This window comes from Salmo salar, chromosome 17 (genome assembly GCF_965601325.2).
Source record: "Salmo salar chromosome 17, fSalSal1, whole genome shotgun sequence".
Taxonomy (NCBI): domain Eukaryota; kingdom Metazoa; phylum Chordata; class Actinopteri; order Salmoniformes; family Salmonidae; genus Salmo; species Salmo salar.
This window is the reverse complement of record NC_138307.1, coordinates 30,843,479-30,860,752: the sequence shown is the minus strand read 5'-3', so window position 1 is coordinate 30,860,752 and position 17,274 is coordinate 30,843,479. Positions and strand designations below refer to the sequence as shown.

The 17,274-nt window shown below is 43.5% G+C and overlaps 1 protein-coding gene across 2 annotated transcripts; it reads left to right on the top strand.

Annotated features, from left to right (window-relative positions):
• The first annotated feature begins 619 nt into the window (after window positions 1-619).
• Window positions 620-17,152, top strand: nkpd1 (NTPase, KAP family P-loop domain containing 1). 2 transcript variants are annotated; one of them, XM_082964384.1, is made up of 13 exons: window positions 620-834; window positions 2,215-2,285; window positions 3,018-3,146; window positions 4,450-4,724; window positions 7,265-7,429; window positions 7,802-8,071; window positions 8,263-8,478; window positions 11,874-11,987; window positions 12,202-12,624; window positions 13,505-13,639; window positions 13,727-13,828; window positions 13,945-14,139; window positions 14,501-17,152. In XM_082964384.1, the coding sequence occupies exons 2-13, from the start codon at window positions 2,273-2,275 to the stop codon at window positions 14,792-14,794; spliced, it is 2,331 nt and encodes a 776-aa protein (XP_082820510.1). In that variant the 5' UTR covers window positions 620-834; window positions 2,215-2,272; the 3' UTR covers window positions 14,795-17,152. The 2 variants fall into 2 exon arrangements, with proteins under 2 accessions (XP_082820510.1, XP_045554472.2); XM_045698516.2 differs by lacking the exons at window positions 620-834; window positions 2,215-2,285; window positions 3,018-3,146 and adding an exon at window positions 4,090-4,109.
• Window positions 17,153-17,274: the final 122 nt, after the last annotated feature.

Genomic DNA, 17,274 nt, shown 5'->3' with positions numbered 1-17,274 from the left:
GAGAGAGAGAGAGCCCTACAGACAGAATAGAGAGAGAGAGAGAGCCCTACAGACAGACAGAATAGAGAGAGAGCCCTACAGACAGACCAAATAGAGAGAGAGAGAGAGCCCTACAGACAGACAGAATAGAGAGAGAGAGAGAGAGAGAGAGAGAGAGAGAGCCCTACAGACAGACAGAATAGAGTGAGAGAGAGAGCCCTACAGACAGAATAGAGAGAGAGAGAGAGAGCCCTACAGACAGACAGAATAGAGAGAGAGAGAGCCATACAGAATAGAGAGAGAGAGAGAGAGAGAGAGAGAGAGAGAGAGCCATACAGAGAGAGAGAGAGAGAGAGAGAGCCATACAGAGAGAGAGAGAGAGAGAGAGAGAGAGAGAGAGAGAGAGAGAGGGAGAGAGAGAGAGAGAGAGAGAGAGAGAGAGAGAGCCATACAGACAGACAGAATAGAGAGAGAGAGAGAGAGAGAGAGAGAGAGAGAGAGAGAGAGAGAGAGAGCCATACAAACAGACAGAATAGAGAGAGAGAGAGAGAGAAGAGAGAGAGAGAGAGAGAGAGAGAGAGCCATACAAACAGACAGAAGGAGAAATGATCTAGTGAATGATTAGCTTTTAGCTGATATCTGCATTGTAAAGCTGTACAGCGGGCAGGAAGTTAGCCAGGCAGGCCCTGGGCTAGGGGTGTAAAGTTCACCACACCTTAGCCATTGTAGCGGTGGGTAGCAGCATTCTCTCTCTGTGGTTCCCTCTCTCAGTCACAACAAGACAACATCTATTGATCCTGTTCCTGATCCGTGTTAGGAGGAGGAGGAGTGGGTTCTGAGACGTCCAACTGAAAGGTAAGACTTTTGTTTCATCTGATGGGTTTTGATTGGATACAGGGCATTGTAGTGTATCTCAAATAGCTGAATTCTAAGTGGTTGCTCATGGTCAGTAAGCACTATGCTATCTTATAAAGAACACACCCACCTTATCCTGGACACACCCACCTTATCCTGGACACACCCACCTTATCCTGGACACACCCACCTTATCCTGGCAAGTACTACTAACTGCATGTACACTACAAATAGCCTATTGGATGTATAGTAACTCAGTAACTCACTGGATGTATAGTAACTCAGTAACTCACTGGATGTATAGTAACTTAGTAACTCACTGGATGTATAGTAACTTAGTAACTCACTGGATGTATAGGAACTCAGTAACTCACTGGATGTATAGTAACTCAGTAACTCACTGGATGTATAGTAACTCAGTAACTCACTGGATGTATAGTAACTCAGTAACTCACTGGATGTATAGTAACTTAGTAACTCACTGGATGTATAGGAACTCAGTAACTCACTGGATGTATAGTAACTCAGTAACTCACTGGATGTATAGTAACTCAGTAACTCACTGGATGTATAGTAACTTAGTAACTCACTGGATGTATAGGAACTCAGTAACTCACTGGATGTATAGTAACTCAGTAACTCACTGGATGTATAGTAACTCAGTAACTCACTGGATGTATAGCAACTCACTGGATGTATAGTAACTCAGTAACTCAGTGGATGTATAGTAACTCAGTAACTCACTATAGTATAGTAACTCAAAATAGCACCAGAATGACATATACTGTATACATTGTGGTGTATTTAGTCACCAAGTCATTTTATTTCTATCTTATCTACTGCTTAAGTTGTGTTGTGATGCACTTTCTATATAACCCTGCTGTTATATTAGTATTCAATTCCCCCAACCCATTCTCTCTCTCTCTCCCTCACTCTCTTTTTCCTCCCCCTTCTCATTCACCTCCACTCTCTCTCTCTCTCCCTCACTCTCTTTTTCCTCCCCCTTCTCATTCACCTCCACCCTCTCTCTCTCTCTCTCTCCCTCTCTCTTTTTCCTCCCCCTTCTCATTCACCTCCACCCTCTCTCTCTCTCTCCCTCGCTCTCTTTTTCCTCCCCCTTCTCATTCACCTCCACCCTCTCTCTCTCTCTCCCTCACTCTCTTTTTCCTCCCCCTTCTCATTCACCTCTACCTCTCTCTCTCTCTCCCTCGCTCTCTTTTTCCTCCCCCTTCTCATTCACCTCCACCTCTCTCTCTCTCTCTCTCTCTCTCTCCCTCCCTCTCTTTTTCCTCCACCTTCTCATTCACCTCCACCCTCTCTCTCTCTCCCTCCCTCTCTTTCACCTGAGGTTTTGTAAGTGTTATTCTTTGTAATTCACAGATCACAAACAGCCATACATTACCATTATTCTCTGGGTGCTGTTGGCAACACCAATACAATGATAACAAAAGGTGAGCTCTCTCATGCGAGAGAAAAAGAGAAAATTGAGATTCCAGATTCCATTTCCTCCTCCAAATTGTTAGTTTCTAGTGTCCCTCACTCTCAACCCCTCTCTGAGTTACCCTAACCCAATTATGGCTGTGTGAACAGAATAGAACAGAACAGCACCTGAATGTTTGCATAATGATATACTGGGCCTGTTCTGTAACTCTGCAGCTGGAATACACAAACACAGGACAGTGTCCCAAATGGCACCCTGTTCCCTATGTAGTGCACTACTTTGGACCAGAGGCCTATGGGGGAATAGGGAGCCATTTCAGATGCAGTCATACTGTAGGTTTAAAAAAGAGGAAGTTGTGTGCAACTGGTATTAATTAGGACATTTGATAACCTTTATTATCTCATTGGAGGACATTCATGTGGTCACATGCTTTAAAAATCACTCCCATCATTCAGAAAACACTGTCAATCATTAAAGAAATATCTTTTGGTATTTGTTTCATTAGTCCATTGTTGATATAGTCCCCAAAAAGTCAGATCAGCAGTCAAATTTTCATGATATAGAACTTTCAAAATACAGAAATACAGCCGGTATGATGCATTTTGGTCCCTTTATTTTGATCTTTTAGATTTTTTTCAGTAGAATGGAAAATGTTTCCCATTACATTTGAGCTACTTAACCGACCTATCAAAATGCCTGGAAGGAATGTTCTGTGCTACATTCATCTCTTTTGATTCTATAGATTTGCCGTCGGATCACATCTATGCGTACGCTCTGTCCAAGACTCTGATTAAAGTGTCCTCTCCTGCCACGGTGGGCCTCTACTCATCATGTCAGAACCGCATCAACATGATCCTCAGATATATAGAGGGTAGGTAGACACAACATGATCCTGTCTCATAGAGGGTAGGTAGACACAACATGATCCTCAGATATATAGAGGGTAGGTAGACACAACATGATCCTGTCTTATAGAGGGTAGGTAGACACAACATGATCCTGTCTCATAGAGGGTAGGTAGACACAACATGATCCTGTCTTATAGAGGGTAGGTAGACACAACATGATCCTGTCTCATAGAGGGTAGGTAGACAAAACATGATCCTGTCTTATAAAGGGTAGGTAGACACAACATGATCCTCAGATATATAGAGGGTAGGTTGACACAACATGATCCTGTCTTATAGAGGGTAGGTAGACACAACATGATCCTGTCTCATAGAGGGTAGGTAGACAAAACATGATCCTGTCTTATAAAGGGTAGGTAGACACAACATGATCCTCAGATATATAGAGGGTAGGTTGACACAACATGATCCTGTCTTATAGAGGGTAGGTAGACACAACATGATCCTCAGATATATAGAGGGTAGGTAGACACAACATGATCCTGTCTTATAGAGGGTAGGTAGACACAACATGATCCTCAGATATATAGAGGGTAGGTAGACACAACATGATCCTGTCTTATAGAGGGGAGGTAGACACAACATGATCCTCAGATATATAGAGGGTAGGTAGACACAACATGATCCTGTCTCATAGAGGGTAGGTAGATAAAACATGATCCTGTCTCATAGAGGGTAGTTACACATCGCATGATCCTGTCTCATAGATGGTAGTTACACACAACATGATCCTGCCTCATAGAGCATAGGTAAACACAACATGATCCTCAGATATATAGAGGGTAGGTAAACACAACATGATCCTGTATTATAGAGGGTAGGTAGACACCACATGATCCTCAGATATATAGAGGGTAGGTAGACACAACATGATCCTGTCTCATAGAGGGTAGGTAGACACAACATGATCCTCAGATATATAGAGGGTAGTTACACACAACATGATCCTGTAATATAGAGGGTAGGTGGACACAACATGATCCTGTCTCATAGAGGGTAGGTACACAAAACATGATCCTGTCTTATAGTGGGTAGGTACACACAACATGATCCTGTCTTATAGAGGGTAGGTACAATATGATCCTGTCATATAGAGGGTAGATACAACATGATCCTGTCATATAGAGTGTTGCCAATATTCATCCACTCAGGATGCTCAGCGTTAGAAAGTAGCCCTAATGCCCAGAGCTAGAAGGAACATATCCTTATCTCACTGTTCTCTTTCTCTCTCTTTCTCTCTTGCTCGCTCGCTCGCTCCTTGACTAGTCCACATGGAGCAGGAGGCAGAGAGGAGGGAGCAGAGTTACCAGGGCAGGTCCAAGCCTTGTTCCGTCAAAACCTCTATCACTGGTCTCCTAGCTCTGATCTGCAGGCTGCTGTTCTACAGACCCGTCTGGACCGAGGAGAACCAGCGACGGAAGAATGTCCGGTTCATCTATGTTCGGTTCTCCGCATGGCACTTCGCCGGGAGTGACCTCCTCTGGGCAGGGCTGGTGATGAGACTGTGCCTGGCACTGCAGGAGAGCTTCGGGAAACTTCAGGTGGGTTACCCTAGAGGTTAGAGGTTAACTTCAGGTAGGTAGCCTAGAGGTTAGAGGTCAGAGCCCAGCTAGCACATTTGGTTCCTTGGAGGTTGTGAGAACGTATGTTTTTGGTTTCCCATTGGTTCTGGGAATGAAGCCATAAGTTTCCCGACCTGTAAAACTTAACCTTTTTTTTTTTGTTACGTTCTGAGAATGGAAGTGAATGTTTTGCCTGTTCTGGGAATGTACCTTTTTAGGTTGCGGGGAGGTTCTGAGAACGCTTTACTATGGTTCCCTAAACGTTTACCTGGAAGGTTTTATTAAAGTTCTGAAAACAAAAATTATAGTTTATTTGAAGATGATGAGTTAATGTTCTGAGAACATTTCAATAAGACTTTTGATTACACTGTTAGCTTAGTTGGGGTTAACTGTTTTGCTTAGGTATCAAACACATTTATGTTTTATTGTGGCACGGCGTCAGTGAGATTCAAAGCTATGAAATTAGTCCACTGCGGTACAAGGATGGAGCTAGCATGCCATGTTGTTTTTTTATTCATACAAAGCTGTTCATTTTAGTCTGTTCTAACAGACCCCGTTTCAAAGTAAACAAGCACTCATTAAGATCAGGCGTGACTAATTTACTGGGCTCAGCCAACACAGCTGAGCACACTTAACAAGATAGAGAATAAATAGAGTCTAGTTGATGCTGAGAACAAAATGTATATGTTTCTAAATTACATTCTTAGAACGTATTTTGAACATTACTAATGTTTTTCTATGTCTTTTATGAAATTTCTTCTTAATGTTATTATAACATGACTTTAAATAGAACCATGAGGAAACCTGCAGAAAACGTTATGCTGAAGTACTGAAATTCCCACAGAAGGTTGTTTCTTAACGTTCTCGAAACAATTTGAGAACATTACTTTAAATAGAACAATGAGGAAACCTGAAGGAAATGTTATGCTGAAGTACTGAAATTCCCACCTAAGAAACATATGGTTCTCAGAACATTATGTGCTAGCTGGGTATCCTGCACCATTCCCAGATCGTTGTGGGAAGGATGTATGCAAAATAACTATAGGACGACCACACTCTCACCAAGCTCTAAGAAACATATGGTTCTCAGAACGTTAGGTGCTAGCTGGAAGGTTAGAGATAAGGATCAGAGGTTAACTTCAGGTAGGTAACCTAGAGGTTAGAGGTTGACTTCAGGTAGGTAGCCTAGAGGTTAGAGGTTAGAGGTTAACTTCAGGTAGGTAACCTAGAGGTTGACTTCAGGTAGGTAGCCTAGAGGTTAGAGGCTAACTTCAGGTAGGTGACCTCGAGGTTAGAGGTTGACTTCAGGTAGGTAACCTAGAGGTTGACTTCAGGTAGGTAACCTAGAGGTTGACTTCAGGTAGGTAGCCTAGAGTTTAGAGGTTGACTTCAGGTAGGTAACCTAGAGGTTGACTTCAGGTAGGTAACCTAGAGGTTAGAGGTTGACTTCAGGTAGGTAGCCTAGAGGTTAGAGGCTAACTTCAGGTAGGTGACCTAGAGGTTAGAGGTTAACTTCAGGTAGGTAACCTAGAGGTTGACTTCAGGTAAGTGACCTAGAGGTTAGGGGTTAACTTCAGGTAGGTAGCCTAGATGTTAGAGGTTGACTTCAGGTAGGTAACCTAGAGGTTGACTTCAGGTAGGTAACCTAGAGGTTGACTTCAGGTAGGTAACCTAGAGGTTGACTTCAGGTAGGTAACTTAGAGGTTGACTTCTGGTAGGTAACCTAGAGGTTAGAGGTTGACTTCAGGTAGGTAGCCTAGATGTTAGAGGTTTACTTCAGGTAGGTAACCTAGAAGTTGACTTCAGGTAGGTAACTTAGAGGTTGACTTCAGGTAGGTAACCCAGAGGTTAGAGGTTGACTTCAGGTTGGTAGCCTAGAGGTTGACTTCAGGTAGGTAACCTAGAGGTTCACTTCAAGTAAGTGACCTAGAGGTTAGGGGTTAACTTCAGGTAGGTAGCCTAGATGTTAGAGGTTGACTTCAGGTAGGTAACCTAGAGGTTGACTTCAGGTAGGTAACCCAGAGGTTAGAGGTTGACTTCAGGTAGGTAACATAGAGGTTAGAGGTTAACTTCAGGTAGGTAGCCTAGAGGTTAGAGGTTTACTTCAGGTAGGTAACCTAGAGGTTGACTTCAGGTAGGTAACTTAGAGGTTTACTTCAGGTAGGCAACCCAGAGGTTAGAGATTGACTTCAGGTAGGTAACCTAGAGGCTAGAGGTTGACTTCAGGTAGGTAACCTAGAGGTTAGAGGTTAACTTCAGGTAGGTAACCTAGAGGTTGACTTCAGGTAGGTAACCTAGAGGTTAGAGGTTAGAGGTTGACTTCAGGTAGGTGACCTAGAGGTTAGAGGTTAACTTCAGGTAGGTGACTTAGAGGTTAGTGGTTAACTTCAGGTAGGTAACCTAGAGGTTGACTTCTGGTAGGTAACCTAGAGGTTAGCGGTCTCCCTCATAAAATAGAACCCAGTTCTGACTGGAAACATCAAGATAATGGACAATAAAGTCTTCTTCTTGTTCTTCAGCTGGGCCTGTACCGCGTGGCGCAGCACAACGAGGAGGATGAGGTGAGGAAGAAGGTGATTGAAAACACATCGTCAGAGTGGAGATCTAAGAAGTTCTGCTGTTTCCCTACCTGGTCCCTGGTCCTGGCCTTGCTGCTGGCTGCTCTCATAGTCCTCGTCTTCCTGGTGAGGATCAGAAGGTTGTTAGAGGCTGCTTCCTAAATGGCTCCCTTTTGCCTTCAAAGTGCACTACCTTGGAGTAAAAGTAGTGCACTATGTAGGGAACAGGGTTCCAATCTGGGATAGATCCATAGTAACAAGGTCCATTCATGTTCTAGTATCCCATAATATGTTTAGCATAAATGAGGAAGAATTGTAAACAAAGGGACCAGTGAAGCAAGGTGATACAATATGACTACGAGTGAGGGAATCTTTGGCAGCATGAAAATTTCACCCATCAGCATTAAGATGGAAAATATATTTATTGTGAATTTCAGCGAACTAGTCAGTGAACACTGAATAGGACGTTGTCCTGACCTTGTGTTCCTGCACCTATAGATGAAGTATGGCTTCCCGGAGGTTCCAGAAGCACCAGAGCTGGACGGACTGGGATCAGGAAATGGAACAGGAGAAGAAGGTCAGAGTGAAGCCCAAAGAGGGGCCGGGGTGTTGGAGGGCCTGACGTTCGCTGTCTTCGGGGTTCCTGCAGCAGCAGCTATACGATTTATCTTCCAGATGGGAAAGAACCTGATCTTCAACCAGGACCTGAACGTCCGTAATGCGCTGGACAACGAGAGGGTCAGCGGCCAACTGGGGTTCATGAACGAGGTGAGAAAGGATATAATGGCACCCTATTCCCTACAGAGTGCACTACTTTAGACCAGGGCCCTATGGCACCCTATTCCCTATATAGTGAACTACTTTAGATCAATTCACCAACTTTTGACCAATGAATCAGTTCCTTAACCTGCTTTTTCCAACTTTTCTCTCTCTCCCTTCCTCCCCCCTTTCTCTCCCAGGTGAGGAAGGAGATGTGGCTGTTATCCAGGTTCATCCAGTTCATGGAGGTGTTTGAGCAGAGGAGGATCCGCGTGGTTCTGGAGATCACTAACCTGGACCGATGTGCTCCTAAGAAGATCGTTGGTGTCCTGGATGCTATCAGTATACTGCTCTCTGATGAGGAGTCCCCCTTTATCTCTCTGCTGGCAGTCAACCCTGAGGTCCTTGTTCAACAGGTACATATTGTTCCATCAGTCAACCCTGAGGTCCTGGTTCAACAGGTACATATTGTTACATCAGTCAAACCTGAGGTCCTGGTTCAACAGGTACATATTGTTCCATCAGTCAACCCTGAGGTCTTGGTTCAACAGGTACATATTGTTACATCAGTCAACCCTGAGGTCCTGGTTCAACAGGTACATATTGTATTACCAGTCAACCCTGAGGTCCTGGTTCAACAGGTACATATTATATAATCAGTCAACCCTGAGGTCCTGGTTCAACAGGTACATATTGTATTACCAGTCAACCCTGAGGTCCTGGTTCAACAGGTACATATTGTTCCATCAGTCAACCCTGAGGTCCTGGTTCAACAGGTACATATTGTATTACCAGTCAACCCTGAGGTCCTGGTTCAACAGGTACATATTTTATTATCAGTCAACCCTGAGGTCCTAGTTCAACAGGTACATATTGTATTACCAGTCAACCCTGAGGTCCTTGTTCAACAGGTACATATTGTTCTATCAGTCAACCCTGAGGTCCTAGTTCAACAGGTACATATTGTTCCATCAGTCAACCCTGAGGTCCTGGTTCAACAGGTACATATTGTTACATCAGTCAACCCTGAGGTCCTGGTTCAACAGGTACATATTTTAATATCAGTCAACCCTGAGGTCCTGGTTCAACAGGTACATATTTTAATATCAGTAAACCCTGAGGTCCTGGTTCAACAGGTACATATTTTAATATCAGTCAACCCTGAGGTCCTGGTTCAACAGGTACATATTTTAATATCAGTCAACCCTGAGGTCCTGGTTCAACAGGTACATATTGTATTATCAGTCAACCCCGAGGTCCTAGTTCAACAGGTACATATTTTAATATCAGTCAACCCTGAGGTCCTGGTTCAACAGGTACATATTTTAATATCAGTCAACCCTGAGGTCCTGGTTCAACAGGTACATATTTTAATATCAGTCAACCCTGAGGTCCTGGTTCAACAGGTACATATTGTAATACCAGTCAACCCTGAGGTCCTGGTTCAACAGGTACATATTGTATTATCAGTCAACCCTGAGGTCCTGGTTCAACAGGTACATATTGTTCCACCAGTCAACCCTGAGGTCCTGGTTCAACAGGTACATATTGTTACATCAGTCAACCCTGAGGTCCTAGTTCAACAGGTACATATTGTATTAGCAGTCAACCCTGAGGTCCTGGTTCAACAGGTATATATTGTATTACCAGTCAACCCTGAGGTCCTGGTTCAACAGGTACATATTGTTCCATCAGTCAACCCTGAGGTCCTGGTTCAACAGGTACATATTGTATTACCAGTCAACCCTGAGGTCCTGGTTCAACAGGTACATATTTTATTATCAGTCAACCCTGAGGTCCTAGTTCAACAGGTACATATTGTATTACCAGTCAACCCTGAGGTCCTTGTTCAACAGGTACATATTGTTCTATCAGTCAACCCTGAGGTCCTAGTTCAACAGGTACATATTGTTCCATCAGTCAACCCTGAGGTCCTGGTTCAACAGGTACATATTGTTACATCAGTCAACCCTGAGGTCCTGGTTCAACAGGTACATATTTTAATATCAGTCAACCCTGAGGTCCTGGTTCAACAGGTACATATTTTAATATCAGTCAACCCTGAGGTCCTGGTTCAACAGGTACATATTTTAATATCAGTCAACCCTGAGGTCCTGGTTCAACAGGTACATATTTTAATATCAGTCAACCCTGAGGTCCTGGTTCAACAGGTACATATTGTATTATCAGTCAACCCCGAGGTCCTAGTTCAACAGGTACATATTTTAATATCAGTCAACCCTGAGGTCCTGGTTCAACAGGTACATATTTTAATATCAGTCAACCCTGAGGTCCTGGTTCAACAGGTACATATTTTAATATCAGTCAACCCTGAGGTCCTGGTTCAACAGGTACATATTGTAATACCAGTCAACCCTGAGGTCCTGGTTCAACAGGTACATATTGTATTATCAGTCAACCCTGAGGTCCTGGTTCAACAGGTACATATTGTTCCACCAGTCAACCCTGAGGTCCTGGTTCAACAGGTACATATTGTTACATCAGTCGTCAACCCTGAGGTCCTAGTTCAACAGGTACATATTGTATTAGCAGTCAACCCTGAGGTCCTGGTTCAACAGGTATATATTGTTACATCAGTCAACCCTGAGGTCCTAGTTCAACAGGTACATATTGTATTATCAGTCAACCCCGAGGTCCTAGTTCAACAGGTACATATTTTAATAACAGTCAACCCTGAAGTCCTGGTTCAACAGGTACATATTTTAATATCAGTCAACCCTGAGGTCCTGGTTCAACAGGTACATATTTTAATATCAGTCAACCCTGAGGTCCTGGTTCAACAGGTACATATTGTATTATCAGTCAACCCCGAGGTCCTAGTTCAACAGGTACATATTGTAATACCAGTCAACCCTGAGGTCCTGGTTCAACAGGTACATATTGTATTATCAGTCAACCCTGAGGTCCTGGTTCAACAGGTACATATTGTTCCACCAGTCAACCCTGAGGTCCTGGTTCAACAGGTACATATTGTTACATCAGTCAACCCTGAGGTCCTAGTTCAACAGGTACATATTGTATTAGCAGTCAACCCTGAGGTCCTGGTTCAACAGGTACATATTGTTCCACCAGTCAACCCTGAGGTCCTGGTTCAACAGGTACATATTGTTACATCAGTCAACCCTGAGGTCCTAGTTCAACAGGTACATATTGTATTACCAGTCAACCCTGAGGTCCTGGTTCAACAGGTACATATTGTATAACCAGTCAACCCTGACGTCCTGGTTCAACAGGTACATATTGTTACATCAGTCAACCCTGAGGTCCTGGTTCAACAGGTACATATTGTATTATCAGTCAACCCTGAGGTCCTAGTTCAACAGGTACATATTGTATTACCAGTCAACCCTGAGGTCCTGGTTCAACAGGTACATATTGTTACATCAGTCAACCCTGAGGTCCTGGTTCAACAGGTAGATATTGTTACATCAGTCAACCCTGAGGTCCTAGTTCAACAGGTACATATTGTATTACCTCCCTAATCTTACTACATTTGCACACACTGTATATAGACTTTTCTATTGTGTTATTGACTGTACGCTTGTTTATTCCATGTGTAACTCTGTGTTATTGTTTGTGTCGCACTGCTTTGCTTTATCTTGGCCAGGTCTCAGTTGTAAATGAGAACTTGTTCTGAACTGTTCTACCTGGTTAAATAAAGGTGAAATAAAACATTTAAATAATAAAAGAGCTGAAACGTTGACTATTTAAATGATTTACAGTGGAAGAATGTGAATAGGGCAATAATGGCTTTCATTATTAACTAACACAGTTTGTTTCTCTCCAACAGGTGAACTATGCAGACGGGTGCTTCAGTCAAGAAGACAGAGCCTATGCCTTCTTGAACCGCATCGTGACCCTGGCCTTCACCATACCGCCACTCTGCCACACCTCCAAGCACAAGGTGTTCTATATGAAATGGATACATTGCATCAAATAACTCTGCCACACCTCCAAGCACAAGGTGTTCTATATGAAATGGATACATTGTATCAAATAAGTCAGCCTTTGCTGCCATTCATAATCTGTAATGCTTCCAAACTGTGTAAAAAAAACAATTCTCTCTCTCTCTCTCTCTCTCTCTTCCGCTCTCTGTTTCTCTCCGTCTCTCTCCCAAGGTGTTCTACAATATCGTTAGCGGCCAATCAGAGATCACGGAAGAAGTCAAGGGTCATGGGTCAAAGGGGATCGAGCTGAGAGAGCTGGACCTGGGCAGCCCGAAGTCATCCCTCTCCTGGATCGAGAGCACCTCCCAAACAAAGGAGACGTCAAGTTTTCTGAAGGAGGCCAGTATTCCTTTGATAGACAACAACCACATCAAGGCGGCGCACGTGGTGTTTGCGCTGAGTGAGGACGAGGTGGACAAGGCAATAGAATCTGCGTTGGAGAGCATCCTGTCCAGTAACAGAGGGAACCTCCACCACTACATCTCTGATGACACCATGTCCATGAGACGGGTCATCAACTCCATCAGGGTGACCGTGGTGCTCATGGAGGCTCTGAAGACTGAGCTGCCCCTGCCAGAGAACATCGCTGCCTGGGTACTGTAACACCCCCCTTTATGTTGTGGAGGGAGGGAGAATGAGGGAGCGAGGGAGAATGAGGGAGCGAGGGAGAATGAGGGAGCGAGGGAGAATGAGGGAGCGAGGGAGAATGAGGGAGCGAGGGGAGAGAGAGGGAGGGAGTCATACAAACGATACGATTAGAAAAACGTAAGTCGGTTGGGGCATCTGATATGTTTGTTGAACTTTACTGAAGGCATTGTGGGGATAGCTACATACATTGTTGTTCACTAGTTCTCTTGCTCAACTACTGCCTGAGTAAAACATGGAATGGAATTCTGAGTGTCAGTCTGTAATGTAATGAAAACATGGACTGGACTAACAGTAATGTTCACTACATTAGACTAAAACATGGAATGGCATTCTAAGCGACAGTTTGTAGTAGAATGAAAACATGGACTGGACTAACAGTAATGTTCACTACATTAGACTAAAACATGGAATGGCATTCTAAGCGACAGTTTGTAGTAGAATGAAAACATGGACTGGACTAACAGTAATGTTCACTACATTAGAGTAAAACATGGAATGGCATTCTAAGCGACAGTTTGTAGTAGAATGAAAACATGGACTGGACTAACAGTAATGTTCACTACATTAGACTAAAACATGGAATGGCATTCTAAGCGAGTTTGTAGTAGAATGAAAACATGGACTGGACAAACAGTAATGTTCACTACATTAGAGTAAAACATGGAATGGCATTCTAAGCGACAGTTTGTAGTAGAATGAAGACATGGACTGGACTAACAGTAATGTTCACTACATTAGAGTAAAACATGGAATGTCATTCTAAGCGACAGTTTGTAGTAGAATGAAAACATGGACTGGATTAACAGTAATGATCACTTCATTACAGGTCGTTCTTGCCAACCATTGGCCCTGTCGTCTCAGCTGGATACTACAGTGTCTGGAGGACGAGCAGCAGAGAGCAGAGATCGATGACGCTGTCGGGACGGCGACACTCGTCGACGAGTCGAAGACTTTGTGGGAGGTCTGCTAAATGGCATATATTATTATAATTAAATTCTATATTATTATTTTATATACTATTAATACATTATTATATATATTATAATAGGTGTTCAGCGATTCGAGGATGGAGCTTCACATGATGAGGGAGGAGATCGAAGACCTGCTGGAACAGGACGGAGATCCAGAGATGTTTGAGATGTTCCTCAAGGTGTGTGTCCCTTTTACGCTCCTTCGAGACAGATTTGAACCAGCGACCTGTGTGTGTGTTTGTTTGTGTGCGCGCGCATCTCTCCAACACTCAATCTTCATCTTCCAATCCTCCAGGTGCATTTCCAGTTCAGGGTGAGAGACGCGGAGAGGTTGAAGCTGACCACGGTTAACCTGGATCATTCTATCAGGAGGCAGCTGGCCCGGATCAGAGGGACCACCAGACTGAAGAATTCTGGGTGGGGGAGGAACCTGGCTCCTCTCAACATCAGGACTGTTATCAACATGACCTCTGAGGATGTCTGCAAAGCGGTAGGGGGTTGGCTGTGTCCCACATGGCACCCTATTCCCTATATAGTGCACTCCATTAGACCAGGGTCCATAGCCACCTTTAGACCTCAGATAAATCCAATAAAGATGTTTTATTTTTTTTATTTAACCAGGCAAGTCAGTTAAAAACAAATTCTTATTTACAATGAATCTCTAGGAACAGTGGGTTAACTGCCTTGTTCAGAGGTAGAACAACAGATTTTTACCTTGTCCGCTCGGGGATATGATCGAGCAACATTTCGGTTACTGGCCCAACGCTCTAGCCACTAGGTTACCTTCCTCCCCAAACATGTAAACTGAAATCTTCTTTCTATGTTCTGCATCTTTCCAAATTCCCCAAAAGCTGGCAAGGATGAATCTCCCTAAGAAGTACGCAGACATCGTCCGTAGCAATGACCTCACCGGCCAGGCGCTGGTCTTCGGTGATCCTGACGACCTCAAACAGCTGCTCCAGATGACCTTCGGGGAGTGGACAACCTTCAGACTCCACTTCCTGGGTATCGGTGGGAGGCCCCAAGGTGGAGCCAAGGCCACGTCCCTAAACCTAAACCCCAAACAACTGACCAATCAGCAGTCCAAACAACCCCAGTTCAGTTCCCATAGCCACGGGTCAACATTAAATCTGTCTTTTTCTTGATGCCGTGGCGAGATAGAGATGCATGAAAACGGATGAAATCTGATACATATACAGACAGATGATCTGTGAGAATGGCCTGTGTATTGATGTGTAGTACCCATGAGAACCTACTTACCTATTGTGTAATAACAGTGAACTGCATTCCTCTACCAGCTCCTGTTGGATCTATAGAGCTTTCAGTTGCTCAAACCAGACACTAGGTGGCGCTGCCACTGGATACATGTCAAAGGGACTTACTGTCAACCAACAAAATAAAATAACACACACAAAAATGTAAAAATGTAACAAAAAGGGTCTCTAGTTGAATACTACTCATATTACAGAGTGGTAAAACTTCGTATGACACCAAGTTTAACTTTGTAGCACCTACAGAGGAAATATAGTCTCAGAGGAGGCCTGGGTAAGGCTGAAATGTCATAAATATACAGACTTCTTTCAATTATTTATCAATTCTGCTTTTAGATACAAATGTCAATAATATGTCAACAATCCACCAGTGGAGGCTGCTGAGGGGAGGACAGCTCATAATCATGGCTGGAACGGAGAAAATGGAACGGCATCAAACATCTGGAAACCATGGAAACCATGTGTTTGGTGTATTTGATACCATTCCACTCATTCCGCTCCAGTCATTACTATGAGCCTGTCCTCCCCAATTAAGGTGCCGTCAACCTCCTGTGAAATCCATCCCCTATTCAATTTCATGAAAATCCCCAAAGTCATGGACTCATTTTTGTCCTGGTTTCATTGGTAAGAAGAAGGCCCCTCTCCCCACAGGTGTGATTACTACCGCTAAGGGTTTAGAGCTTGAGGTAGTCACCTCATACAAGTACTTGGGAGTATGGCTAGAGGTACACTGTCCTTCTCTCAGCACATATCAAAGCTGCAGGCCAAGGTTAAATCTAGACCTGGTTTCCTCTATCGTAATCGCTCCTCTTTCACCCCAGCTGCCAAACTAACCCTGATTCAGATGACCATCCTGCCCATGCTAGATTATGGAGATGTAATTTATAGATCGGCCATCAGATTTGCCACCAATGTTCCTCATAGGACACATCACTGTACTCTATAGTCTTCTGTAAACTGGTCATCTCTGTATACCTGTCGCAAGACCCACTGGTTGATGCTTATTTATAAAAACCTCTTAGGCCTCACTCCCCCCTATCTGACATATCTACAGCAGCCCTCATCCTCCGCATACAACACCAGCTCTGCCAGTCACATTCTGTTAAAGGTCCCCAAAGCGCACACATCCCTGGGTCGCTCCTCTTTTCAGTTTGCTGCAGCTAGCGACTGGAACGAGCTGCAACAAACACTCAAACTGGACAGTTTAATCTTAATCTCTTCATTCAAAGACTAAATCATGGACACTCTTACTGACAGTTGTGGCTGCTTTGTGTGATGTATTGTTGTCTCTACCTTCTTTCCCTTTGTGCTGTTGTCTGTGCCCAACAATGTTTTATACCCTGTTTTGTGCTGCTACCATGTTGTGCTTCTGCTGTGTTGTGTTGCTACCATGTTGTCATGTTGTGTTGCTACCATCCTGTGTTGTCATGGGTTGCTGCCTTGCTATGTTGATGCCTTAGGTCTCTTTATGTAGTGTTGTGTTATCTCTCTTGTCGTGATGTGTGTTTTGTCCTATTTTTTTTATTTTTAATCCCAGCCCCCATCCCTGCAGGAGGCCTTTGCCTTTTGGTAGGCCGTCATTGTAAATAAGAATTTGTTCTTAACTGACTTGCCTTGTTAAATAAAGGAACAATTAAATAAATAAATGTGGAATCACTCCAAGGCATTATGAACTTTACCCTGGTTTCATGTGGAATCACTCCAAGGACATTATGAACTTTACCCTGGTTTCATGTGGAATCACTCCAAGGACATTATAAACTTTACCCTGGTTTCATGTGGAATCACTCCAAGGACATTATGAACTTTACCCTGGTTTCATGTGGAATCACTCCAAGGACATTATGAACTTTACCCTGGTTTCATGTGGAATCACTCCAAGGCATTATGAACTTTACCCTGGTTTCATGTGGAATCACTCCAAGGACATTATGAACTTTACCCTGGTTTCATGTGGAATCACTCCAAGGACATTATGAACTTTACCCTGGTTTCATGTGGAATCACTCCAACTATACCACAATGCAACATGTTTTAGTGAGACAACCAATGCTAATTCTCTTGGGCTTGAGTTCTGAATAGCTCCCTATTCCCTAAAGAATATATTTTGATTTGTTTAACACTTGTTTGGTTACTACATGATTCCATATGTGTTATTTCATAGTTTTGATGTCTTCACTATTATTCTACAATGTATAAAATAGTCAAAATAAAGAAAAACCCTTGAATGAGTAGGTGTGTCCAAACTTTTGACTGGTACTGTATATCTCTAACAATAGGGTGTGGAAAAGGTCTGTTGAAATGAATACTGTAGTGGTGTGAGAAAGGTAACACAAGCTTCCTCTGGTTCCATT

Coding starts and splice junctions, on each gene's coding strand:
- nkpd1 (XM_082964384.1), top strand. Junction 7,430..7,801: donor TCATAGTCCTCGTCTTCCTG/GTGAGGATCAGA, acceptor CTGCACCTATAG/ATGAAGTATGGCTTCCCGGA. Junction 8,072..8,262: donor AACTGGGGTTCATGAACGAG/GTGAGAAAGGAT, acceptor TTTCTCTCCCAG/GTGAGGAAGGAGATGTGGCT.